The sequence below is a fragment of the Theropithecus gelada genome, chromosome 16, assembly GCF_003255815.1.
Source record: "Theropithecus gelada isolate Dixy chromosome 16, Tgel_1.0, whole genome shotgun sequence".
In the NCBI taxonomy this organism is placed as follows: domain Eukaryota; kingdom Metazoa; phylum Chordata; class Mammalia; order Primates; family Cercopithecidae; genus Theropithecus; species Theropithecus gelada.
This window is the reverse complement of record NC_037684.1, coordinates 37,888,487-37,915,780: the sequence shown is the minus strand read 5'-3', so window position 1 is coordinate 37,915,780 and position 27,294 is coordinate 37,888,487. Positions and strand designations below refer to the sequence as shown.

Genomic DNA, 27,294 nt, shown 5'->3' with positions numbered 1-27,294 from the left:
AAAGAATAATTTTGGGGGGAGGACATGATCAATTTTGCGAAGAAATTCCAATTTGTAAAGTTAATCTCAATTTCATGAAATTCTTTCACGAAATTAGAGTAAGCAAGTCTTTAGGAGAAAACGGCCAGTACATGCAGCCTGCAGCCCAAAGAGGCTTGGATTGCTTTTTGTTGGTCTCTCATAACCCTCGGTAGAATAAGGACAAGAAATGTGAGTGCATTTCTTTCTACATTGTACTTTACTGAAAATATCCTGCCCCTATAATGAGTTACCTGAGTTTTTATGTATGGTTTTTATAAATATGGCTATTTCCCCAGTGCCCCTTGTTGTAGAATAGTTTTCAGGTGAGACGTTTGTTTGTATGTTTGTTTTGCCTCGCTCTGTCACTCAGGCTAGAGTGCAGTGGCACGATCTTGGCTCACTGCAGCCTCTGCCTCCCGGGTTCAAGCGGTTCTCCTGCCTCAGCCTCCAGAGTAGCTGGGATTACATGTGCGCACCACCACGCCTGGCTAGTCAGACGAGATGTTTTGATGCAGGCAGCCCTCACTTACTAGAAGGTACTCCTTGTGTTGAAGTTGGAGAGGCAGCTGTGTGGAACATGCTTCCTGAATCCCATAGGAACAATATGGTTAAGGATGTCAGGTAGTCCCAAAATGACTTTTTTGAACTTTCATTTTTAAACTTTTTATTGTAGAAAATATTAGATACAGACAAAAGTAGAGGCAATAGTAAAATGAACTCCCCATGTGCCTGACACCCAATTTCAACTATTGTCAACATTTTGCCAGTTTTTCACTCAATTCATTAACTTACGTAAGCATAGCTAAATTGTAATTCTGGTTACTTATATATAAGTACAGTTTCTAGCATCCTGAAAATGCCTCTGAACTCTGTAAGAAAAGTACCAAAAACATCGAAGACTCTTATTGTAATTATTGTTCAATAATCAACTGTTAAGAAGAGGTTTGCTGTACTCCAAAGATGAGTTTGCCAGCAAGATGATTCTAGGGCATGAGCATGTTTTTGTGTGGGTGCCCAGGCCATAGTTGTTGACTCACTGTTCTCATTCCGTCGCTTCTTTCAGTGGCATTCAAATGGGTTGCAGAAGACATTAATCAAGAAGAAAATAAAGTTTCTATCTGTATGAGTCTTTGCTCTTTCTAGCTAAGAAAGTAAATAAGCCTTGCTGATATTTAACATACAGATGACCACATATTGACTTTTGGCCAAAAACCTTGGAAATTATTAGTAAGACTCTGAAATATGGATTTACACTCAGGATCATCAACAGTGATCCTCACCTTGAGTGTATGTGTTGTGCCTTAAGGTGTCAGCTGAAGGTAGTACATAGCTGTCATACTGGAAAAACTAAAAATTATCAGAAGGATAATTATCTCATCTTTTGCTCTTTATTTCTATTCTGTATACTTTTTATAAAAGCTGTATATATTGGAACATGTGTATAACGTATAAGTAAAGGTATATGTTTGTACATACCCAAAAAGTTGTTTGATAGAATGTGTGATCTGAAAAGTGGCAGAGGCTACTAATTTATTTGCTTGCTGATCTATTTATCTTACAATTTTAACCCTTGTTATTATGATTTAACGTTTATCATGTATTAACATAACTCAGACCTTGGTCATTTCAGTGGTTCATCTGAGATCATTTTACCTTTCTAATTTGAGTCCACCTTATCTCCTGTGCTGTTACTGTCTGCCAGTGCATTATAATTTCACAAATGTTCTGTGGCCACCTCAGTTTGGGAGATTCTGCACTGGAGGATAGGACAGCAGGATAAAGTGGCTTTAGCCCCGACTCCAGTGCTTCTAGTGTCACTGCTGGGAAGGTGACCTTGAGGCAGGCAGTTGGAGGATGTGGACTGTATTGATGGCACTTCCCTCCCCTACTGGGCTTCCTTCCTTCCTTCCTTCCTTTCCTTCCTTTCCTTCCTTTCCTTCCTTTCCTTCCTTTNCCTTCCTTCCTTCCTTCCTTTCCTTCCTTTCCTTCCTTTCCTTCCTTTCCTTCCTTTCCTTTCTTTCTTTTCTTTCTTTCTTTCTTTTCTCTTTCTTTTTTTTTTTCTTTTTGATGTTCTTTATAGTGTCTTTGAGCAGCATTTATTTTCAATGCTGGCTTTCTGCTTAAGGCTATCATTTATAGTATGAATTCTGGATGTCTGTGGGTCTGCTTGTCTTTCATGGGTAAAATCAAATTTGTATCTCAAGACTTATAAGGTTTATTAGACTGTGCTGCCCCTGCCATATTCTCAAACTCCATGATCTATGATACTGTGTTTATAATACTGATGATGCCAGTTCTCAACCATTAATACATCAAAAAAGGTTTAGGCCTCGTAAAGACAAAATCCTGCTTATGTTTTAGTTTTGGAGACAGAGAGTAATTACCTTTTTATGTGCTTCAGAGATGATTTTCAACAGGAGTGTCCTCAGGCCCTGGCTCTGTTCTTGTGTATAGGATTTGCTCCTTCCCTGATACACTTGATGAAGGAATGATACAGGGATCTGAATGACAGGTGGCCTGAAATGCCAGCACAGCCACATGTCAGCAGGGGTGAAAACATGCTGCATTGTTACTGCTGTCAGCCAGGCATGCGGCGCCTGAATTCTCATCACTTCCTCGGGCTATAGGGCTGGCACTTTTCTCTGGTGAGCTCAGCATCAAGCTGAGCAGTAGAGCATTGGCCTTGAACTTCTGATTGGCCCTGTAACTGAAACCACGGTAGTAGTTCTTCCAGACTTTATTATTTGCAAAAGGTTAATTGTAGCTTTTAATCTTCTAAAATATTAAATGGGCCCCTTTATAGATTGTGGTTTTGTACTTGCAGCCATACATGGCTTCTAAATCCAGCAGAGAATTGAGAGAAACCCCTGACCTTTTACAAATGCCATCACAGGACCAGTCTGTGGGCCAGACAGCTGCAGCCTGGCTGACTGGGTCATTGTCCCCAGCGGGGTGCACTGTGTCCATTTTAACAGCTCCAGCTTCAGAAAGAAACAAAGCTTTTCTGAGTCGCTTTGGTGTGGGTTGAGAGCATCTCTTAGTGTTTTTGGTTGAGCTGTTGAAAGGAAATGTTGCTAACTATATGCTGTATCTCTCTATACCCATTCCCATGTCTCATAACAAGGTGGGATAAATACTTTACTTGGGAAGAAATTCAGGGTTAAGAATTTTAGAACAGCTGAGCAGTGGAGAGCTGGGCACTATGTGGAGAACAGGGTGAAGACCTTGGAGTTGCTGTGCTGCTCTCAAGATTTGACAATTGCTGAAATCTGGAAATTTTATTTGCAGCTTAATCCAGGGGCTTGGTCAGATCCTGGGTGGGGGAAAATGGCTGATTAATGGTATCAAAAGGTGATTAGGTTTGCACTGGGAAATTGCTTTCTGCAAGAGCTACCTGGTTTCAGGTCCATAGGTGAGTAAGGGGGCAGAATTAGGGAGGCTGGGAGGAAAGTTGTGCCTCAGCCTCTTGTCCTAAACCTCCCTAAGGCCAGTCTGCAACCTGGTTTCTGACAATGGGGTCAAGTAGCAACTCCTGTGATCCTCTCAAGATTTCCTATCAAAGCCTGTAATGTTCTGGAAAGAGCCTTAGACAGGGGGCAGGAAACATGGGCTCCAGTCACAATACCCCTCTCTGCTCTAGATAAGACTTAGCTCATCCCATTTCTGTCCAGAAAATCTTTGGTTTCTGGGGTTATTTTCTTGTTCTGTGCTATTTTGTGCATTTTTACCTTGGTTTTTCTTTTTGAGAAGAATGACCAAGTCTTCTAAGTAACCTCTACAGCTCTTTGCACTTATTAGGGTGTCAGTTTCTTCCTTTGCTTGTTCGTCTCACGCAGCTAGCATGGTACTTACAGGCTCTGAGGGGCTCGCCAGTCTTCCTGCTTGCTCCTGCTTTCCATAGATTTCATTTAATCCTCACAGCCGTCTCTGAATTAGGCTTCCCTCATGTATTCAGTCAACAAACATTTGTTACAGTTGTGGTTGGCAGACATGATGATCCCTGCTCTTGTGGAGTTTGTAACTCAGTTTAGTAAACCAGGCAGTTAACAGATACAATGATGGGAGAGTACCAGAGAACTGAGCCTAGGTGAGGAGGGACGCTTCCTAGGAGAAGTGTCGTCTTTGCCATGACCTGAGGGGTGACTAGGCACAAGCCAGACTGCTGCACGTGGGGCCGTGCTGTGGAGCTGAGATAGCATCCCACACCTTAGAGTCAGGAACACTTGGTTTGAGTCCCAGATTTGCCACTCTCTAGACGTTGGAAGGCAAATCACATCCCCTCTCTCACCACTTTTCTTACTTGTAAAATTGTAGGCAATTGACAGAAATAACAGGAGATAATGCACCTGGGGTACCTGGGCCATAAGATGAGCTTAAATGTCAGCCATTGTTATGAATAGTAATATTAGTGTTTAAAAAAACCATATGCTTACGATTTCTTTATAAACTGTAAATAAATTGTACCTTAATAAACTCTCAGTAGGGAAAAAATCATTATGGCTTGAGCAGAGGGTGAGGTGTAGGGGCCAGGGAGGCATGAAACTGGGCAGTAAGCCACCTGGACCCTTTTACAGGTGAGCAAAGCAAGTGTCTGAGGGATAAGCATCACCTACCCTGGCAGGAGGTAAGTGGTGCAGGTGTGCTTGGAACCCAGGTCTGTCAGATTCTTAGTACTTCTGCTAAGGTGGGTGAGTTGGTTTCAGTGCATGTGTTTTGACCCGCAGTCTTTTGTGCAATTGGATATGATCAGTGTAGGGTCTCATTTAGGCTAACAAATGATTGTTCACAATAAACATGTAAGTCAAATCCTGATTTGTGTGCTATGTTTATTTGTTTTTTAGTAGCTGTGGACTTTAGCGTCTGATGAATCTTTAACACAAAGGCAGGAACATGGTAGTTCAGGAAGGAGGAAATTTGAAGATAAAAGGGAAGGAGAAACCACAGCAGCTGGTGATTCTGAAAAGAACGGGGTAGGGAGAAGAAGGGCCAAGCCAAGTGCAAGCAGAGTAAAGGAATCTGGGCCCCCTCCAGGCTTTCCCAAGAGAAGGAAAGCATCTCCTAGATTCTCTTTCTATGCCTACGTACTTCTTGCCTCTCACCTCTGCCTCCTGTAGTACAGCAGGTAAGGTTTTGTGCTTTTGAACTGTGTAGGTAGGACTTGAAACTCCCTTCTCTCTCTCACATTTCTCTGAATCAGGTTGTTCTGGGATTCCTGAATTTGGCAAGTGGTAGAGGATGACCTTTATCTGTCAGAGCTGTCAGCAAAGAAGGTAATTGCATGCTCGTCTCAGAACTGTGCCCATGTGTGAGCACACAGGCTGCAGCCAGCAAGAACTCCATAGTGGCTGTTCTTCAGCTGGGGTGGTAGCTCAGGCTTCTGGGTTGAATGCCTGGCTTTGTGGCTAAAAACCAAATCCCTGAAGCACTGCGGAAATGGTTGCTCTTGTTATCCAGGGACAGGAATTTTCCTAGGAATAATAATTAAGCGGCAGTTGGTTAGACTGGGGCAGAGTAGTGGCTCAGCACCTGAAACTGTCTGACCTGTGAACAGATGAGCTGATGTATTTGTATCTCAGCACACACGCCTGTATGTCTTGTTCTGTTTTCTAAATCTAAAAATCAAAGGAGTAAGCTAAAAAAATTGATACGTTTGTTTATAAATTGAGTATCTTAATTTTCTTTTTTTTTTTTTTTTTTTTTTCTTGAGACGGAGTCTCGCTCTGTCGCCCAGGCTGGAGTGCAGTGGCCGGATCTCAGCTCACTGCAAGCTCCGCCTCCCGGGTTTGCGCCATTCTCCTGCCTCAGCCTCCCGAGTAGCTGGGACTACAGGCGCCCGCCACCTCGCCCGGCTAGTTTTTTGTATTTTTTTTAGTAGAGACAGGGTTTCACTGTGTTAGCCAGGATGGCCTCGATCTGCTGACCTCGTGATCCGCCCGTCTCGGCCTCCCAAAGTGCTGGGATTACAGGCTTGAGCCACCGCGCCCGGCCTAGTATCTTAATTTTCATATAGAACTATGAGTTTTTCAAAAGCCTTTACGTAGAATACTCTTATTAATATTTCTGAGTTCTTAATACTGCAGGTTAGCTTTTAAAAGAGATTTTGAATTTCTACAATAGATGATTTCATTAGGTGATTACTTAGATTATCTTCTCATTTAATTATGCAAAGCATCTAATAAAATGGCAGAAAACTGCCATGTACTAAATGACTGTCTCTTATCACTAAGACTGCGTGTGTTGAAAACATGCACAAGAAGAGAAAGGAAGGCTTTGCCCATTTCTATTCATAGTCGAGCCAAAGGTCTAGGGCTAAAAAGCTTGAACCCAATAACTGGCCCTGTACTGTCTCTGATACACTAGTCCTAAGCCCTGTGTAGCTGTTAATCCCTTGAAAAGTGTAGCTAGTTGGAACCGAGATGTGTTCTAAGCGTAAAGTACACACTGGATTCTGAAGACTTAGTATGAGACAGAATGTAAAATACCAGTAATAATTTTTAATATTGATTACATGTTGAAATCATAATTTTGATATGAATTTAAATAAAATACATTGTTTAAATTAATTTTACCTGTTTTTTCTTTTTTAATGTGGCTCCTGGACCATTTAAAATTACACATTTTTGGCAAGGCACGGTGGCTTATGCCTGTAATCCCAGCTATTCAGGAGGCTGAGGAAGGAGAATCACTTGAACCCAGGAGGTGCAGGTTGCAGTGAGCTGAGATCATGCCACTGCACTCCAGCCTGGGCAACAGGGCGAGACTCCATCTCAAAAAAATAAAATAAAAATAAAATTACATATTTTCATGACTCACATTTATGGCTCACATTATATTAATATTTCCATTGTACAGCACCTCCCTGGACAATTCTGCATTTTCTGACTTAGGAAAGACAAAATGAAAGCAATTGGAGAGAAACAACCTTTTATCCCTAAGTTTGTCTTATTCATAAATCAGATAATTTATCTGTACAATCCCAGTAGTTTCAAATAGGAAAAATCCCCACAGCTTATATTACTCTATTTCTCAGGGACTGTCCTTTTCTTGGAGAACAGTTACATATAATATAATACTTGTCTTTTTTTTCTCCTTTAGCCCTTTTAATCTGGTGGTGAGTGGTTGATAAACATAATGCAGAGATTTTTGTCCAAAATTCCAGTATCATGTTAATCCTTTTTTTCTCTTTTGGTGCCAGTATCATGTTAATTCTACTGGCTTTTTTTACATGTATCTGTAATTTTATGTACCTGGAAATAACGAAAAATATTTTATATGGAGATTTGCTGCAGTAATGTCTATCTTATATCAAATTGTGATTATCACAATTCAAAAACAGTCATTAAATAAATGTTGAGCATCTCAGCTTAGGTATTAGGATGGACAAAAGTATCACACATAATCTGTATTCTCAAGTAGCCTCTACTCTAGACAGGAGACGCATCCTCAGAGTGAAATGATTCAGGAAGAGCAATTGCATGCAGGGACTGTATGGCCAAATGGCTCATAAATGACACTGATAGCAAATGGCTGTTTTAATCTAACAGAGTTCTCATCAGCTCCGACTTCCCCCGCTTCATGGATTCTTCTTGGTTTTAATAGCTCTGCAAGCACAACCTCTGAAGTATCTTAGAAAAATGATTATATCTGCTTCAAGTTCTTTATTAATCTAGTTACCTTTAGAACTTTAGCCCTAGTAAACCTGTTATATATGTAAGACAGTATTTTCTGCAACCAAATTGGATAAGAAGAAAGCTGTGTATTCTGTGTCAGGAGATCTTTAGTGAAAATGGTTGTGCTTAAAAAGACAAATATATTTATAGAAAACCCCACTCAACAGCAGAATGCATTTTTTTTGACTGCATTTGGAACCAAGATAGACCATATAACAAGCTTGAAAGAATTGAAATTACACAGAGCCGATTCTCTTTTATGAAACTACACTAAAAAACAGTAAGAAAGATATCTGAAAATTTCTCAAATATTTGGAAATTAAGCAAAATACTTCTAAACAGCCTGTGGGCCCAAAGATAAAGTCATAAGGGAAAATAGAAAATATTTTTAACTGAAGGAAACTGAAAATACAACCTATCAGAAATTACAGGTAATGCAGTGCCTAGAGGGAAATTAATAGTATTAAGTTAAAGGATGGGCGTGGTAGTTCGTGCATGTAATCCCAGCACTTTGGGAGGCCAAGCTGGGAGAATTGCTTGAGACCAAGAGTTCAAGACCAGCCTGGGCAACATAGCAAGACTCCATTTCTACAAAGAATGTTTTTAAAAAATTAGCTTGGTGTAATGGCACATACCTGTAACCCTTGCTGCTTGGGAGGCTGAGGTGGAAGGATTAATTGAGCCCAGGAGTTCGAGGTTACAGTAAGTTATGATTGTGCCACTGCACTCCAGCCAGGATGACAGAGAAAGACCCTGTCTCAAATACATAGATGATAGATAGATACATACATACATATTACATACATACGTACATACATACGAAAAGAAAGATTTGAGAGAAGGACAAATTACCAGTGTCAGGACTGAAAGAGGGCATCACTATAGACACTACAGATATTCACAGGATTATAGGGAAATATTGCAAACAGCATTATGCCCAGAAATTGGACAACATAGATAAAATAGATAAACTCTTTGAAAGATACAAACCAAAGCTCACTCAAGAAGAAACAGATAACCTAAATAGTCCAATAGCAAGTAAAGAAATTGAATTCATAGTTTGGAACCTTTCTACAAGGAAAACTCTAGGCTCAGACGGTTTCATGGGCAAATGTTATCAAACCTTTAAGGAAGAAATATTCATTCTACACAAACTTCCAGAAAATAGAGAAGAGGGAACACTTCCCAAATGCACTTACCTGCATTTTCTGAGGCTCATTAATACCAAAAAACACTGCAAGAAAACTATAGCCTATTTTCCCTCATGAACTTAGAGGGACAAATGAACAAAATATCAGCAAAGTGTTATGCTGGTAAACTGGCTCTCCAGAAAAAAGAAAAAAAAAAAAATCTTGATTTATACTATTCCCTGATTCCTGTGATATAGAAACTCCCACCATTGCCAGTTGCAAGCTACCAACGTAAAGTCACTGAACATGGAGTTGGGAAGAGATGTGTAGAATATGTTCCTGTGAGCTGATACAGCCCAATTTCAGCACCTCATGACTCATACATCCTTAATCCTGAGAATGCAAGACTGGTTCAACATTTGAAAGTCAATGAATGTAATTTGCCATAAGAACAGACTAAAGAAAAAGACAAACTGTGAGCCAAAGAAAGTACTTAGTTCTACATTTAGCAAAAATACACCCACCCAAACGGATGCTCTGACAATACAGTCCACTTCAGGGCCCACTGTGATCTGTAATTGTCATCTTTTTCTCTTCATTGTTCTGATTGTTGCTGTTTCCTCACAAACACCTCTTCCCATGGCCACTGCTTGCTCACTCAATATTGTTGAATAGATGCTGCTCCTGTCCAGTGATTCACTGGGAGGAGGGAGAGATCCTCCCAGCTCAGGCCAAAACATCTACTGAGGTCTATGCATCCATATAATTGGCTCACAAGTTTCACACTCTTTTCCCCCATGACAAAGAGAGACGTTTGTCTATTTTTCCTTGCACTTCACACTTAGGTACTCTTTTTGTGACAACTTTTCTCTATTATGTTTACTCCAGTGGGGTCACAGGATAGGTAAATGAAGACCTAATTTTCTACTCTTTTGGAGGCACCTTTGGATCAAGAATCCCGTCCTTTTAAAAAATCTTTGTCCCAATTCCTAACCTATTACTTTGCACATAGATTCAATGCGTGTTTTAATAAAAGGATGAATGAATAGAATTCTAAGGAGTCCTCATTTTCACAGGCTTTCAGTTCAAGACTTTAGTGTGAGACTCAAATACTTAGCATGGAAATGGCTATTGCTTGAAAAGAATGACAGTCCCAACTCCCATGTAGTGATCTTTAGCATCTCTCTGCTCATTACAAAGACATGTAGTTTTTAAAAGTTTGGGAGAGTAGGAACTTATCAATTAAAAATCCCCAGAGAACTTCTTTTGTGAGATCTGGGCTACTGATAACCTGAAAAAGTATTTGAGGCAGGAGAAGTGTTCAGTGATGAATGATGATGACAGCTGTGAGATTAGCTTTAACACAGTGTATAGTGTATTAGGCTTTTGTATATGTATTTTTTGTCTATACATTTGAATGTTTGCTCTTTTAAAAAATCAACATATGTAACAAAAAATCACTTATGTCCAATTTGGCAGGGGGACCTGGAGCACAATTTTACCCATATAAGTTACTATGTATCGGCCGGGCGAGGTGGCTCAAGCCTGTAATCCCAGCACTTTGGGAGGCCGAGACGGGCGGATCACGAGGTCAGGAGATCGAGACCATCCTGGCTAACATGGTGAAACCCCGTCTCTACTAAAAATACAAAAAAAAAAAATTAGCCGGGCGAGGTGGCGGGCGCCTGTACTCCCAGCTACTCGGGAGGCTGAGGCAGGAGAATGGCGTGAACCCGGGAGGCGGGGCTTGCAGTGAGCTGAGATACGGCCACTGCACTCCAGCCTGGGCGACAGAGCCAGACTCCGTCTCAAAAAAAAAAAAAAAAAAAAAGTTACTATGTATCTTTGAATTTTGATATATTATTGATTATATTTACGATTTATTTAATGCCTAATTCTCAAATCATCTGCTTTACTGTATGGTTTCAATGAGGTACATGTTGTAGTGCGATATAAGTAGAGAGGTAGTTGTTCTCTGAGTCCTGTGGTAACATGAATTAATACCTGAAATTTCAAAGATTGCAGCTGGGCTGGGAAGGGCATGTGTTTGACTAATTAAGAAGGCCAGACGGCGGGGGGAATTAATCACCCCCAAAGGAGGTCAGGCAGAGAAGATTGTTCATGTGACATGAACAAATCTTTTAAGTTTCCTGATGTGCTTATAGGCTTTAAAAAAAGAAAGAACCTTTTATTTAGGATAATAAACATTGCCATTTTTCCTCCAAATCCAGATTTTTGGTTATCAAGAACCTCCTCAGTCCCAGTTATCCTCCCAGCTAAGCACTTCTCTTTGCAACCTGTAGTCATTGGTGAGCTGATATCTGCGTCATGGTCAAGTTTGGTTTCAGTGTCCCAGATACCACAGTGTTCATCATTTCACACTAAATCAGATTTGTGTTTATTCTGAGTTTACTAATGGAAGTTTTTCTTCATCAGGGATGGATGAATGAGATTTACAACTATGATCCGGAAACCTACCATGCGACTTTGACACATTCAGTCTTTGTTCGACTTGAGGGTGGAACCTTAAGACTTTCAAAGCCCAATAAAAATATATCCAGGAGGGCCAGCTACAATGAAACCAAGCCAGAGGTCACCTACATCAGCCAGAAAATCTATGACCTCTCAGACAGCAAGGTGAGCCTGAGCAATTTTGGAAGGATAGCTTAGATGAATGAAAAGCATATGGCATCTCAGATGCTTAACTGCATTTTTTTATTCCCTAAAAAGGTTAGTTGTCATTGAAGTATCAGTATACCTTAGGACAGTACCTCTCACACTTTAATGTTTATGCACGTCACCTGGGCATTTTGTTAAATGCAGATTCTGATTCAGTAGCTGTGGGTAGGGCCAAGGGCCTGCATTGTTATGAGTTCCCAGATGATACTCAGGCTGCTGGTCCACAGACTAGAACTTGAGGAACAAGAGTGTTGTGCATTCAGAATTCTGACTGTAAAAGCTAATTATTTCAGTCGAACAAAAAGCCGTGTGGCTCTGTGTGGTGATTGTAGGGTACTTAACTATTGAAGACTTTGTACATGTGAAAATGATAGATATGCAAAATAGCTACATTTTGATTAAGTATTATATACGTCTATTTTTGTGAGAAATGTAAATTATTTCTTCCACAAAGCTATCGTTTCTCTGTTCTTACAGTTCATCTGAATGATCTTTAGATTTCTCCAAAGGGAGAGAAGTACTTAAAATAGTTTTTATATAAGTTTATTCTTAACTTGAGTTTGATACTCAAGGTTGACTTGAGCTGCCCATCTAGATTTTAACCATCTTTTTTTTTCTTCTAACTTAAGTTTGGCCCAAGGTCATTAAATTTAGTTGACCGCCAAACGTAGTTGATGATAAGCAGCTAAACATTATTATTGAGCTACTGCCACCTGAAAATTACGGATATTTATAACTCTCGCAAAATTATTAAACATCTATTTTCTGGAATGATTTTGAAGGATAACAAGACACTTCTAAAAATTCCAGTTTCTGTAGTCATGTTACGAACAAGTGTTAAAAGTTATTTCGTATTCATCATCTTAGTCAAAAAGTCTATAAGGTTTGCACTTGTGCTATGCATAATATTAATGCATAGTGTAGCCAATCTTTAGTATATAAATCATCATTTTTCTTTCTCTGTAGATTTATCTTGTACCTAAAACTTTGGCTCGAAAGCGAATCTGGAATAAAAAGTACCCCATTTGTATCGAGCTTGGTCAACAAGATGACTTTATGTCTAAAGCTCAGACTGATAAGGAGACTTCAGAAGAGAAGCCGCCGGCTGAGGGAAGCGAGGACCCTAAGAAGCCACCCCGTCCTCAGGAGGGAACAAGATCTACCCAGCGAGATCAGATACTCTATCTCTTTGGGAGAACTGGCCGAGAAAAAGAGGAATGGTTTAGGAGATTTATTCTGGCATCTAAGCTAAAGTCGGAAATCAAGAAGCCATCGGGTGTCTCTGGAAGTAAACCAGGTAATGATGTTTGTGCTAAATGCTTATGCATTTTTAAAGGGCCACTAGGGAGAATAGAGAAAGAATGCCAAGTAGGAAGGCAGGAAGGAAGCCCATCCTGACTTGATGGTTGTCTGCCACCTAATGTGCATTCTCATGACTCATTTACCGTCTAGGCTGATCACTGCAACCCTCTGTCCCAAATCATTTAACCAACAGTGGATCCATTTGCAGATGCTGTTTATTAGCCTTTGCTGGTTATGTTTTCTTTGTATATGATGTGACTCCCCTGAGAGAAGCAGCAACAGAAGAACCCTAGTTCTGAGATGGCAGGTGAGTCAGGGAGATCCTTCAGGCTGGTGCTTTCGAAGGCCTGACCCTCAATATGTCCTCCAAGCGTGAGCTTGCCATAGAATACAGAATCCTTGCACTTGCTGAGCATTCGGGTCAGATCATGGTCATTCGGATTGATAACCATGCAGCACCTCTTTGCTCAGCTTTGACTGGGCTTGGAGCTGCAAGAGACACAAAACCAGTAAAAAGCAGCAGCTCCCCTGTCCTTCAGGTGTTGTGCCTATTATGCAAAACTGGCATGTATGAGTCAGGTGTTCACAAATTGCTGTGCTATAATGAGCATGGTGTAACCAATAATTGGGACAAGACCAGCGTGGGTGTTATTAGGGAAAGCTTTCTTACATGGATCTGGAACAAAGACTAGGATGGAGCCACTCTGGGGCTTTCTCTAACAAGGCGTTTGTGTTGATCCGGGAGTTATGCTGGTCACATGAGTGTCACACATTTGCTTCAGAGTGCTTTGGTTCCTTCCCCTGGAACTTAATCTGAGCCTTTGCCCTAACTCCCTTGCTAACCTTCCATTCTGTCAGCTTCAACACCAGATTCCATCCCAATCCCAGCACTGAGATCCAAGAAGTCCCTTTTAAGAATCACGATGAATGGGGAGATTACTAGATATATTTATTTCCTAGGGCTGCTGGGACAAAATACCACAAGCTGGGTGATTTACAACAGAAATGTATTCTCTCCCAGTACTGGAGGCTGGAAGTCTGAAATCAAGGTGTTAGCAGGGCCATGCTCCTTGTGAGACTCTGCATAGAATCCTTCCTTGCGTGTTTGCAGCTTCTGGTAGTGACCATCAATCCTTGGCCCGCAGCTGCATCACTCCACACTGGCCTATCATCACATGGCATTGTCTCTCAGTGGCTCTGTGTCTTCTTGGAAGGACACCAGTTATATGGGATTAAGAGCCCACCCTGTTTAATGAATGGCATCTACAATGACTCTATTTCCAAATAAGGTCACTTTCTGAGATGCTGGGGTTAGGACTTTAACATATTTTTTGGAGAACACAATTCAACCCATAACACTGAGTAAAAGAAAATTCAAGTGGGTAAGAACTCCTCAGCACCAGGCACTGCCTAGCTGTCCTGGTAGGTCTAAACCTGTGCTGCTGCTTACGGTAGCCTCCCGCCCCATGTGGCTTTTGAACACTTGAAGTGTGGCCAGTCCAGATGGAGATGTGCTCTAAGTGTAAGATGCACATTGGATTTCAAAGTCTTAGTCCAATAAAAGAACGTAAAATATCTCATTAATAACTTCTTATATTGGTTACATGTTGAAATAATATTTTAGATATATTAAGTTAAAATATATTCAAAAATGTATTCAAATTAATTTTGTTATTTCTTTTTACCTTTTTTTTTTTTTTTTTTTCCTGAGATGGAGCCTAGCTTTGTCGCCCAGGCTGGAGTGCAGTGGCACGATCTTGGCTCACTGCAACCTCCGCCTCCCAGGTTCAAGCAATTCTCCTGCCTCAGCCTCCTGAGTAGCTGGGATTACAGGCACCCGCCACCACGCCCAGCTAATTTTTGTATTTTTGGTAGAGACGGGGTTTCACTGTTGGTCAGGCTGATCTCAAACTCCCAACCTGAAGTGATCTGCCCGCCTCAGCCTCCCAAAGTGCTGGGATTACAGGCGTGAGCCACCAGGCCCAACCTCTTTTTACCTTTTTAAATGTGACTACTAGAAAATTTAAAATTGTTTATGTGGCTCAGATTATATTCCTACTGGAAATATAAAGGTCTACTGGTCTAGGTACTGCAGCTCAGAATCAGGTAACCCACAGGGGTTTATGGGGCCACCAGGAAACACCACTTTAGGTACTCAGGGGCCCCCCAGAGCACCTTCAAAAGAGGCACGTTATTCATGGACTTAAATAAAGCATTTGATTATTTTTAATGAGTTCACATTTTTGGAAATCCTGCCAAAAGTTCCACTCACCACACAACAAACATAATGGTAAGAGTCAGAGATGTGGGAAAACCTTCAGTGCACTCACTTGTACTAAAATCAAGCAAGGCTTACACACCACTAATGTCTTTTTGTACATCTGTAAGTCTGGGTTGCCTTTGAAAGCTATGAATTGAGATTTTTATGGTAAGTTTAACCCACCAAAAGTGGGATTAAACTAGTTAGCAAGGTAAATTGGTGAGGACTGTGCTGTTCTTCAAACCCATCTCTGAATCAGTGACTGCATAGGTGGTCAGCCATGAAGGTATGACTGGTCTGATTCTCTAAGGCCAGGTACATCTGTCAGTACTAAGAAGTTAGAAGTCTTCCTGCTCAACGACCTGCCCCTGTCCTCTCCCTCGGGGATGCTGTCACCAAAATCCTAGATTTCTCTAGCAACACGGATTGTGCTTCTCAGACTTGAATGTTTGAGGGGATCTTAAGATGCAGGTTCTGACTCGAGGTCATGGGTGGGGCTGAGAGTCTGCATCTCCAGCCAGCAGTGCCCAGGCTGCAGGTCAGGAAAGGCCTGCAGGAGAAACAAGAGTCTGGAGACAGCAGGAAAGCCACATGGTCACTTGGCAGAATTCCAGTATGGTCTCTGCCCAGGAAGGTCTTTGACTTTATCAGGGGCTGTTGTCCATGAGACCCACAGTACAGTGACGACTTCTGTGCTTTGTCCCACTCAAGGGAAGGGTGAGGTGATGTGAAGAGGCTGTTCTGTGGGCAGTGAGCACCAGCCCAGCCTCGTAGGGGTCTCCTTTCTTCCTCCATACATGGAGTGTGGCTCAGTCACAATGGGACCAGTTTGGTTTGAAGTGTCGGGTTCATGCTGCCCTGTTTATTTCATCTTTTTTCTCTTTTTTACTATTAACTAAACTCTAAACTTTATTTGGATTTCACTGGTTTTTCTACTAATGTCCTTTTTCTTTTCCAGGATCCAATCCAGGATATTAAATGTAATATAAGTTTACATTTATTTTTTAATGTTTTTGGTGTAACTTTTAGCCTAGCATTTAAAAAAATAATGCTAAACATGAAAATGGTATAAGGATAATAGAAGTTACAAAAAATATATTTTTATAGTTATTCAGTGTAAAATACTAAATATTGAAGTGCTGGAAATTATCAGGCTAAAATTTAAATTAAGAAATGGCTTGTATGACCCTTTGTGAGGCTCTGGGGAATTATGGTTCCGATGGTTGGAGCCTCTCAAGAAGAAAATGGTTTGATTTGAGTTTTTGATTTTTTTTTTTTTTTTTTTTTTTTTTTGAGACAGAGTCTTGCTCTGTTGCCTAAGCTAGAGTGCAGTGGTATGATCTTAACTCACTGCAACCTCCACCTCCCAGGTTCAAGCGATTCTCCTGCATCAGCCTCCCCAGTAACTGGGACTACAGGTACGGGCCAGCATGCCAGGCTAATGTTTTGTATTTTTAGTAGAGATGGGGTTTCACCATGTTGGCCAGGCTGGTCTCAAACTCCTGACCTCAAGTGATTCACCTGTCTTGGCCTCCCAACGTGCTGAGATTATAGGCTTGAGCCACTGTACCCAGCCTGGTTTGATTTTAACCACTCTACATTTCACCTGGCCATCAGAGTAAATCTAAATGAAATTGTTAGCATCAGGCACATCCCATGCTTAAAACCTCTCTGGTGCAACAAGGTCAATGTTAAATCCAAGGCTGGCTTTTGAGGCACTTTGCAGTCTGTTCCTGGCTAATCTCTCCATCCTTATTTCCTGTCCCCTGCCCGCTGTACTATGCTTAGAACTTCACTGAATCTCTCACTGGCCTCTAAATGTACTGTGCCCTGCCACTGCTTTTTGCATATGCTGTTTCCTCTACCTGGAATGCTCTTCCCCACCTGGGCCAGGAAAATGGCAACTATTCCCTCAAGATACAGCGTAGATGTCACTGCTATGAAGTCAGCTAGGGTAAGCACCACTGCACTCTCTTGGGCAGAGGTAGTCACCCCCTTCTTTTTCCTAGAGAGTCCCTTAGTCATGTTGCAATTATGACACTTGTTACAGAAGATTGTGATTTATCTGCTTAGGTGCGTGAGTTCAAGGGCAGGGATTATGTCTTCTTTTTAGCATGGTTTGCTTGAAAGTGCTTGATGCATAATTTGTCAAATGAGAGGTGACATCTTTGGAATTGCTGTGAGCTTGTGGATAAACAATTAATTAGGTCTCTGCCCACTTTCCATTTACCCCTGATAGCACTGACAAGTTCACCGCTCCTTGGGATGTGTTGGTCCTATATTTGATCTTTTCCTAAAAGATCATCAGGAGAAAAGAGAATAGTACCTACCAACTGTATTTCTGTACTCTCATTACTCTAATTATCTTGGAGACGAATAAAAATTGTTCTTAAAAATTACCTTAGAGAAAAAGGTACTTTTCAGGGTGGGAAATAACCTTATAAACGTTGTTTTTTTTGTTTGTTTGTTTGTTTTTTGAGACAGAATCTCGCTCTGTTGCCCAGGCTGGAGTGCAGTGGTATGATCTCGGCTCACTACAAGCTCTGCATTCTGGGTTCACGCCATTCTTCTGCCTCAGCCTCCCGAGCAGCTGAGACTACAGGTGCCCGCCACCACGGCCGGCTAATTGTTTTGTATTTTTAGTAGAGACGGGGTTTCACCATGTTAGCCAGGATGGTCTTGATCTCCTGACCTTGCGATCCACCCACCTTGGACTCCCCAAGTGCTGGGATTACAGGCATTACAGGCGTGAGCCACTGCTACGGCCCCTTATAAATATTTTTAAACAGTCATTTGATAGCATTGTAGCTGTTTTCTTAGGAGTCCGCTTACTTTGCAGTGGTTTTCTTCATTGTGTGAATAGCCCCCTCTTCTTGGCTTCAGGGCTTTTGCCTGCACACAGCAGACACAACAGTCCCTCCGGGCACCTGACCCACAGCCGCAGCAGCAGCAAAGGCAGTGTGGAGGAGATCATGTCGCAGCCAAAGCAGAAGGAGTTGGTGGGCAGCGTGCGGCAGAAGATGCTTCTCGACTACAGCGTGTACATGGGCAGGTGTGTCCCCCAGGAAAGCCGAAGCCCCCAGAGGAGCCCCCTGCAGAGTGCAGAGAGCAGCCCCACAGCTGGAAAGAAGGTAAAGCTGGCTGCTGGGCCGGGCCTTTTTCACTTTTGGACTTAGACACATTTCTTCATGCCCCGAAGCCCTGTTCTGGGCACCGGGATAACAGTGGTACACAAGACAGAGAAGGACCCTGCCTTTGGGGAACTTGTAATCTACTCAGGAAGACAGCAAGAAACAAGCACCAGGTGGCGGGAAGAATGAAAATAAAGTCAGACAAGGGAGGAGGGAAAGTGGCCGGAACTGCTATTTTATTTATTTATGTATTTATTTTTAATTTTAAAAAGTTTATACTGTTTTTCTCTGCTATTTTGGATGGGTAGTCAGGAAGGGCTTCTTTGAGAAGGTGACTTTTGGGCACAGACCTGTTGGTCATGGGGGAGTGAGCTGCGGTGATGGGTGTGGGAGGAGCATTCCCGGTGGGAAAAGCAGTAACCCAAGGGCCCGTGGCAGGCATGTGCTTGGAATATTCGAGGAACAGCAAGGAGGCCTGGTCTGACAGTGAACAAGGGAAAGGGGGAGGTAGGGAGGCTGGAGGATCAACAGGGACCTTGGCTTTGTTCTGAGGTGGGGGAGGGATGGGAGGCCATGGGAGGGTTTTGAGCAGGGTATGGTGTTGACTGATCTACATATAAAAAGATAAGTGACTCGTGGTGGAGAACTGGCTGTAGAGGGAAAGAAGGAGTGGGAGGTGACTGTCATAGTGAAGCCTGGACCAACGTGAAGGTGGTGACAGTAGGTGGTGAGGAGAGGCTGGGCTGGGGTGTGCGTGGCAGGAGACACTGGCTGGATTTGCTGTCGGGAGAGAACGTGGAGGCCAAGATTTGCACTTTGACCTAAGCAACTGGATGATCACTAGGGGTTGTTACAGAATCACTGGTGATTCAGGTCTCATTCCTCCATAACCATTGCATTTTCAAATTCTCAGTCTCCTCGGCTATGCCCGGTGCTTTTGAAGATTTACCATGAACATTCTTTACAAAGTGTAATGGGACATGGACTTAGGATCATCTGTGGTAAGATAACTCCTGTAAGCTACCAGATGCCAGGCCCTGTTAGACACTTTAATAGAATTACTCTGCTCTCATGAACAGTCCTGCAAACTAGACAAGATTGTTTCCATTTTGTAAGTGAAGAAATGGAGGCTTGATGAAGTTAGGTAGCTTAGTCACACAGTTGCTGAGTGATGGAGTGTGCAAAACCTGACCAGAGACCCCAGGACCCCTTGGCTCACGGAGACTCTTTTGCTGGGTTATTCTGAAAGCCTGCTTGGCCTGAGGCCTCCTGCCTCTACTTTGCACACTATTCAGAGGCACAGTCTCTGCCTGGGGGACATAGCCTCTCTTTCACATCCAGGTGTTTGACCTCCTTTTTTTCTTTTTTTTTTTTTGAGACAAGCTTTCGCTGTGTCACCCAGGCTGGAGTGCAGTGTCGTGAACACGGCTCACTGCAGTCTCGACCTCCTGGGCTCAAGTGATCTTCTCACCCTCCTGGGCTCACCCTCCCAAGTAGCTGGAACTACAAATGTGTGCCACCAGGTCCAGCTAATTTGTGTATTTTTGTAGAGTTGGGGTTTCACCATATTGCCCAGTCTGGTCTTGAACTCCTGAGCTCAAGAGATCCACCTGCCTTGGCCTCCCAAAGTGCTGAGATTACAGGTGTGAGCCACCACCTTTGGCTGTGTTTGACCTCTTACAATGACCATGTGTATTTCTGTTCTTAATGAGAAGCAAGCCATTGCTCTTTATCCATTGATCCTCTTCAGTGTGGAAGAGGTCACTCACCTGATCTGTTTGAATTTGTCAGGGCAATAAAAGACCATATGTTTCAAGCCTCCTGAGTAGCCAAGACTACAGTCACACGCTACCACGCCTGGCTAATTTTGTATTTTTAGTAGAGACGGAGTTTCACAATGTTGGCCAGGCTGGTCTTGAACTCGTGACCTCTGGTGATCCACTCTCATCGGCCTCCCAAAGTGGTGGGATTACAGCGTGAGCCGCTGCGCCTGGCCTCTGCTGAAGTTTTTGGTTTTTTTAGATGAAGTCTCACTCTGTCTCCCAGACTGGAGTGCAGTGGCGCGATCTCGGCTCACTGCAAGCTTCGCCTCATGGGTTCACGCCATTCTCCTGCCTCAGCCTCAGGAGTAGCTGGGACCGCAGGTGCCCGCCACCATGCCCGGCTAATTTTTTTTTTTTAGTAGAGATGGAGTTTCACCGTGTTAGCCAGGATGATCTCGATCTCCTGACCTTGTGATCCGCCACCTCGGCCTCCCAAAGTGCTGGGATTACAGGCTTGAGCCGCTGCGCCTGGCCGAACATTTTTTAAAACCACATTGCACTTCCTGGCCCCCTGTGGCAGATTAGGAAGGAATAATTTCATCTTTTCTTGATACTTTAAAGACTCAATACAACAAACAGAAACTTAGGCCTGTCGTCATACAGGGAGTATAGAGGTCAAAAGGCCTGTCACCCCCAGTCTGAGACTCTGTGATACTTTCTCCCAGTTGTCAGTTGGCTGGTGTTGCTGTGTTAGCTTTTCCTTGAGCCCTTGTCCCCATCTTCTACCCCCAACCCTAATGTTAATTTAATGACTGATAGCTGCCATGGGCTAGGAAACTGAGAGCCAGAATTGTGTGAATTCTGGCTCTCAGTTTGAGAGAGCCAGAGAGAGAAATGTCTTCGAAAGGGCCTTTGAAGAAAGAAAGTACATGAGCTCTAGTGCTAGCCCCCCACAACCCCTTAGCCTTCCTGGAGCGTGCGTGAGCTGTATCCTGACTCTCCGGGATGGTCTGGCAGTGGAGACGGTCTTGACTTTTGTTCCAGTTACCTATTGGTGCAGAACAAGCAACCCCCAAAGTGGTGGCTTCAAGCAATAACAACTATTTATTTTCCTCCTGAATTTGTGATTCAGACAAGGCCTAGCGGACGGCTTCTGTCTGCTGCATGCAGACTCACCTGGGGAGGCTGGGCTGGGGGCTGGAGGATCTGCTTCTGGGATGGCTCACCCCCATGGAGGGTATGTAGATGCTGGTTGTTGACTGGAGCTCATCTGGGGCTGAGTGCTAGGGGGGCCTCAGTTTTCCATTTAGCCTGGCCTTCTTCAGCACAGAAACTGGGTTCCCAGGGCAAGCACCCCAAGAAGGAGCTGGGCTGAAACTGTGTTACCTACTGTCATAAGTAAGGTGCCACTTCCATCACGCTCCATTAGTCAAGGCAGCCACAGAGCCCTCCCAGGTTCAAGGAGAGGGGCATAGATTTTACTTCTTGCCATGGGAGTAGCAGATTCCCAGAAGAGCCTGTGGGATGGGAAATGTCATTGCACCATTTTGGGAAAGTGGGGTCTGCTCCGGTGTTCTTGTACTACATTTATTCCTTCCTTTACAAGTCAGTGGAGATTATTCTTTGCCAGTTTCTTTATTTTGTGATTTGAGCTAATGAAGGCCCTCTTCCCAATCCCTGTTGGTTTTCTTTTCTGTGCATGTGAAACATTAACATGGTTCCAAAAATCAGAGCTGTACAACGGCATATTCAGAAAAAACTTACTTCCCGGCCTTATTCCTTCTGTCTCTCCAGGCCATTCTGACTCACCCCCTGTAATGAACCAGCCTCCTTAGTCTCTGGCTTATACTTTCTGTATTTCTTATTTCCCCTTCTGTCTTATTAAGAGGCTGGCATGCTATGGATATTCTTTTGTATGTTGTTTTTTTCACTTACCAATACATTCTGGAAATCACTCCCCATCGGCTCATAGGCACCCCCCCACCCCCTTTCTTTTTAAACAGCTGCAAAGTGCTTCACTGTGAGGATGTTCCATAGTTTATTCAGTCTCTCTCCTTTATGGGCATATAAGTTTACAATATTTTGCAATTATAAACAATGCGGCAGAATACCTTGGTGACTGTATTTTTGTGCTGTTTGGGGTATGTCTTCAGTGTGAAACCTTAGAAGTAGGATTGCTAGGTCAGATGGCGAGTGCACACATAGTTTTGTCAGATATTTCCAAATTCCATTCTATAAGGGTGGCAGCAATGTTTATTCCCAGCAGGAAGGTATGGCAGTGCCCATTTCCCCACAGTCTTGCCAAATGCGGACCATTTGGAAGTCATTAGCACTCATCTCCCTTGCCAAAGCCAAGTTATTTTTTAGGGTCCATATTGCCTCTGATATCATGAGTCCAGGAAGGACTCAGAGGGGTGAGGGATACACAGGGGCCTTTGGCATCTCTTCAAGTTGTACCATCACATCTTCAATGTCAACCACCCACCACCCCCGAGACTCTTGCCTGAGTGGCCTATTCCCTTCTCTTTCAGAGGTGGGGCTTAGAATGCAGCTCTAGCCTTTGCCGCAACCTCTTTCTAACCCCCACCCTCACCCTACTTCTGCCTCTTATAGGTCATGGCTAAAGCATCTCTTACCCTGAGGACTCTAGGACCTGATGGCCACTTGTACATACTTGGTCTCCTTTTTCTCGTGTTGCTCAATGCTAAACGAGTTCGACCACTGTTCAGGAAGTGAATGGAGCATTGTGAGATCACTGGTACTCAGGATCCAAACCAATGTTAAACATACGCAGTGATAAAATTAGTAAATATAGACTAGATTTGTATTAAACGATGCTCAACATTATTGGCAATTACTCCTTTTTTTTGAGACAGGATTTCACTCTGTCACCCAGGCTGGAGTGCAGTGGCACAATCACAGCTCACTGCAGTCTTGACTTCCCACGCTCAAGCGATCTTCCCACTTCAGCGCCCCAAGTACCTGGGACTGCAGGTGCACCCCACTACCCTTGGCTAATTTTTGTATTTTTTGTAGAGATGAGGTTTCGCCATGTTGCTCAGGCTAGTCTCGAACTCCTGAGCTCAAACCTGCCTCAGCCTCCTAAAGTGCTAGGATTACAGGCATGAGCCATTGCACCCAGCCTTTTGGCAGTTATTCTTACCTATGATAATTAAAAATGTTTAGGGGATTCTTCATATTGAAATAACAGCTTTGGAGCTATTAAGCTCAAAATTTGAATTAGAAAATATCACTATTTTGGGGGCCAAGGGCCTAGTTTTCTAAATGTTTAGTGCCTGGTTTGGGAGGGATTTAATTCAGGAAACAAGGAAACTCTCTTTTTAAAAACATCTACAAGTACAATAGTACTACTTCCAGCATGGGTACATCAGGAAGAGAGACCCCACAGGCCGGCTGCAGATTTGCTCAGGGGTGTGAGTCCAAGGAAGCTGCTGGTTCTGTGTGCCCTGTATTGCCTGCCTGGGAGAGAGGCCATGGTGCCTGTCCTCCAGTAGTGAGGCTCTGGTGTTCAGGTTGCATAAGGCACTTCCACTCTCCATTTCAACAGACGGCTTTAAAAAATGTTAGAGATAATATTAACATATGCCACCCGGTATGGAGAGTCCTGTCCTCATTATTACTAGTTGTGCTCATCATCTCATGTCTATAAACTGGATTACTCATGTTATCAGAAGATGAAAATGTTACAAAGCAAATAGGAGTCGATAGAAACCAGGAAGTCTGTAACTGGCAGAATAGTTTTGCAGGACTTCTCTTGCTGCCCCCACAAAGTAGGCTTTTTAAACACCTAGAAGTGGAATAGGAAAATGTTTATGGTGCACTAAGTAAAAAAATGAAGCTATATATCCAATTTAAAAATAAACTTTAAAAAGAATACAGACAAGAGTGCTAAAACAAATCAGTGGAAAGCAAGAATAGTCTCTTCAACAAATGGTGCGGGAACAACTGGATATCTACGGGCAAGAGAATGGAGTTGGCCCTCTACCTCACACCATACACAAAAATTAACTCAAAATGGATCATAGACCTCAATATAAGAGCTGAAACTATAAAACGCTCAAAACGGAAGTGAATCTTTGTGACTTCCAGTTCAGTAAACCTTCTTAGCTAAGATACTAAAAGCATAAGCAACCAAAGAAAAGATAGATAAATTGGACTTCATCAAAATTAAAAACTTTTGTGCTGCCAACAATACCATCAAGAAAGTGAAAAGATAACCCACAGGATGGGAGAAAATGTTTACAAGTCATTTATCTGATAAGGGTCTGGTACCTAGAAATATAAAGGACTGGTACCTAGAAATATAAAGGACTCTTATAACTAAATAACAAAGAGATAAATAACCAGATTAAGAAATGGGGCTGGGTGCAGTGGCTCACGCCTGTAATCTGAGCACTTTGGGAGGCCAAGGCAGGAGGATCACTTGAGCTTAGGAGTTCAAGACCAGTCTGGGCAACATCTTGAGACTGCATCTCTACAAAAAAGAAGAAAAAAAATCAGCCAGACATAATGGCGTGTGCCTGCAATCTCAGCTACTCAGAAGGCTGAATCAGGAGAATTGCTTGAGTCAGGGAGGTCAGAGTGGCAGTGATTAGTGATTGCACCACTGCACTCCAACCTGAGCAACAGAGCAAGACCCTGTCCCAACAAAAAAGGGCAAAGGATCGGAATAGACATTTCTCCAAAGAAAATACACTAACGGCCAAATAAACAGGCACATGAAAAGATGCTCAGTATCATTAGTCATCAAGGAAATGTGAATCAAAACCACAGTCAGATGTCACTTCACACCCACCCAGATGGCCACAATGAAAAAGACAGATGATGACCAGGCATGGTGGTGGCTCACACTTGTAATCCCAACACTTTGGGAGGCTGAGGCAAATGGACCACTTGAGGTCAGGAGTTCGAGACTAGCCTGAGCAAGGTGACAAAACTTCATCTCTACCAAATAAATAAATAAATAAATAATAAAATTTTTGAAAAGATAGATGATAACAAGTATTAGTGAGGATGTAGAGAAATTGGAGTCCTCGGCTGTGGGCGGTGGCTCACACCTATAATCCTAGCACTTTGGGAGACCGAGGTGGGTGGATTGCCTGAGCTCAGGAGTTCGAGACCAGCCTGGGCAACATGGCAAAATCCCATCTCTACTAATAATACAAAAAATTAGCCAGGCATGGTGGCGCATGCCTGTAATCCCAACTACTGGGGAGGCTGAGGCACAAGAATCACTTGAACCTGGGAGGCAGAGGTTGCAGAGAGCTGCAATCACGCCACTTCACTCCAGCCTGGGTGACAGAGTGAGACTCTACCTCAAAAAAAAAAAAAAAAGAGAAAAAGAAAGGAAAGGAAGGGAAGGGAAGGAAGGAACTGGAGTCCTCATACGTTGCTGTCAGGAATGTAAAATGGTCCGGCCACTGTGGGAAATAGTTTGGTATTTCCTCAAAAAGTTAAAGAGAGTCACCGTATGAGCCAGCAGTTCCGCTCCTAAATATATATCCAGGAGAAATGAAAATACATGTTTACACAAACACTTGTACACAAATATTTATAGTAGCATTATTCACAATAGCCAAAAATGAAAAATGGTGGGGGCACAGTGGCTCACGCCTGTAATCCCAGCACTTTGGAAGGCTGCGTTGGGTGGATCCCTTGAGGCCAGGAGTTTGAGACCAGGAGGATGGCCAATATGGCAAAACCCCATCTCTCAGGCATAGTAGTGCATGCCTGTAGTCCCAGCTACTCAGGAGATTGAGGCACAAGAATGGCTTGAACTCAGGAGGCATAGATTGCAGTGAGCCAAGATCACGCCACTGCACTCCAGCCTGGATGACACAGCAAGACTCTGTTTAAAAAAACAAAACAAAAGTGGTAAACAACCCACATTTCCATTAACTGGTGAGTGGATAAAGTATGGTATAGCATAGACGATAATATTATTATGCAATAAAAATAAGTTTGTTATGCAATAAAAAGGAGGCACTGCTACAACATGGATACACCTTGCAAATGTTAGTGAAGGGAGTCAGTCACAAAAGAACACATTGTATGACTTCATTTACAGGAAATGTCTAGAATAGGCAAATTCATACAGACAAACTAGTTGTTTCCTAGACTGGTGGGCAGGGGGATGGGGAGGAGTTGGGGAGGAATAGGGAGTGACTGCTAATGGGTGCAGGGTTTCTTTGGGGGGTGATGAAAATGTTCTAAAATTGACTGTGGTGATAGCTATACAACTCTCAATATACGGAAAACTGCTGAATTGTACTCTATTTTTAAAAATTATTTTTGTGGTAAAATACATAAAGTTTGCCATCTTAATCATTTAAAAATGTATAGTTCAGTAGAATTAAATACATTCATAATGTTATGCATTGACCACCACCATTCTCTTCAACTTGTATAACTGAAACTCTATACTCATTAAACAGTAACTCCCCATGTTCCCCTCCTCCCAGCCCCTAGCAACCACCATTCCCTCCCTGTCTCTCGGATTTTGACTATCCTAAGTACCTCATATAAGTAGAATTATACAGTATTTGTCTTTTTGTGACTGACTTATTTCACTTAGCCTAATGCCCTCAAGATTCACCCATGTGGTAGCATAAGTCAGAATCGCCTTCCCTTTTGAGACTGAATCATGCTCCATGTGTGTACCCCATTTTGCTTATCCATTCCTCCGTCGGTGGGTGCTTGGCTTGCTTGCACATTTTAGCTATTGTGAATGATGCTGCTCTGAACATCAGTGTACACATATCTCGTCTTGAGACCCTGCATTCAGTTTGTTGGGGTATATAGCCAGAAGTGAAATTAGTGCATCTTAAGGGTAATTCTGTTTAAATTGTTTAAGGAACCGTAATACTGTTTTCCACAGAAGCTATGGAAGGGTGCTCTTTAGATGGATGAATTGTATAATCTGTGAATTACATCTAAGTAAAACTGAAAAAAGAAAAAGAAAAAACCAGCCAGGCGCGGTGGCTCACGCCTGTAATCCCAGCACTTTGGGAGGTCAAGGCTGGCGGATCACATGAGGTTGGGAGTTTGAGACCAGCCTGACCACCATGGAGAAATCTGTCTCTACTAAAAATACGAAAAATTAGCCGGGTGTGGTGGTGAATGCCTGTAATACCAGCTACTTGGGAGGCTGAGGGAGGAGAATCCTTGAACCCGGGAGGTGGAGCTTGCAGTGAGCCAAAATTGCGCCACTGCACTCCAGCCTGGGCGACAGAGCAAGACTCCTTCTCAAAAAAAAAAAAGAATACAAAACCATGTAGCTAGATCTAATTTTGCTTTTTTTTTTTTTTTTTTTTTTTT

General features: G+C 42.8%; 1 protein-coding gene across 2 annotated transcripts in view; it reads left to right on the top strand.

Annotated features, from left to right (window-relative positions):
• The window catches only part of TEX2 (testis expressed 2), a 118,758-nt gene that overhangs the window by 57,537 nt on the left and 33,927 nt on the right, over nucleotides 1-27,294 (top strand). For both annotated transcript variants that reach the window (XM_025361527.1, XM_025361528.1), the window contains exons 3-5: nucleotides 11,258-11,458; nucleotides 12,467-12,797; nucleotides 17,946-18,193. In XM_025361527.1, coding sequence (XP_025217312.1) covers nucleotides 11,258-11,458; nucleotides 12,467-12,797; nucleotides 17,946-18,193 — 780 coding nt within the window. The remainder of the gene's footprint in view (nucleotides 1-11,257; nucleotides 11,459-12,466; nucleotides 12,798-17,945; nucleotides 18,194-27,294) is intronic.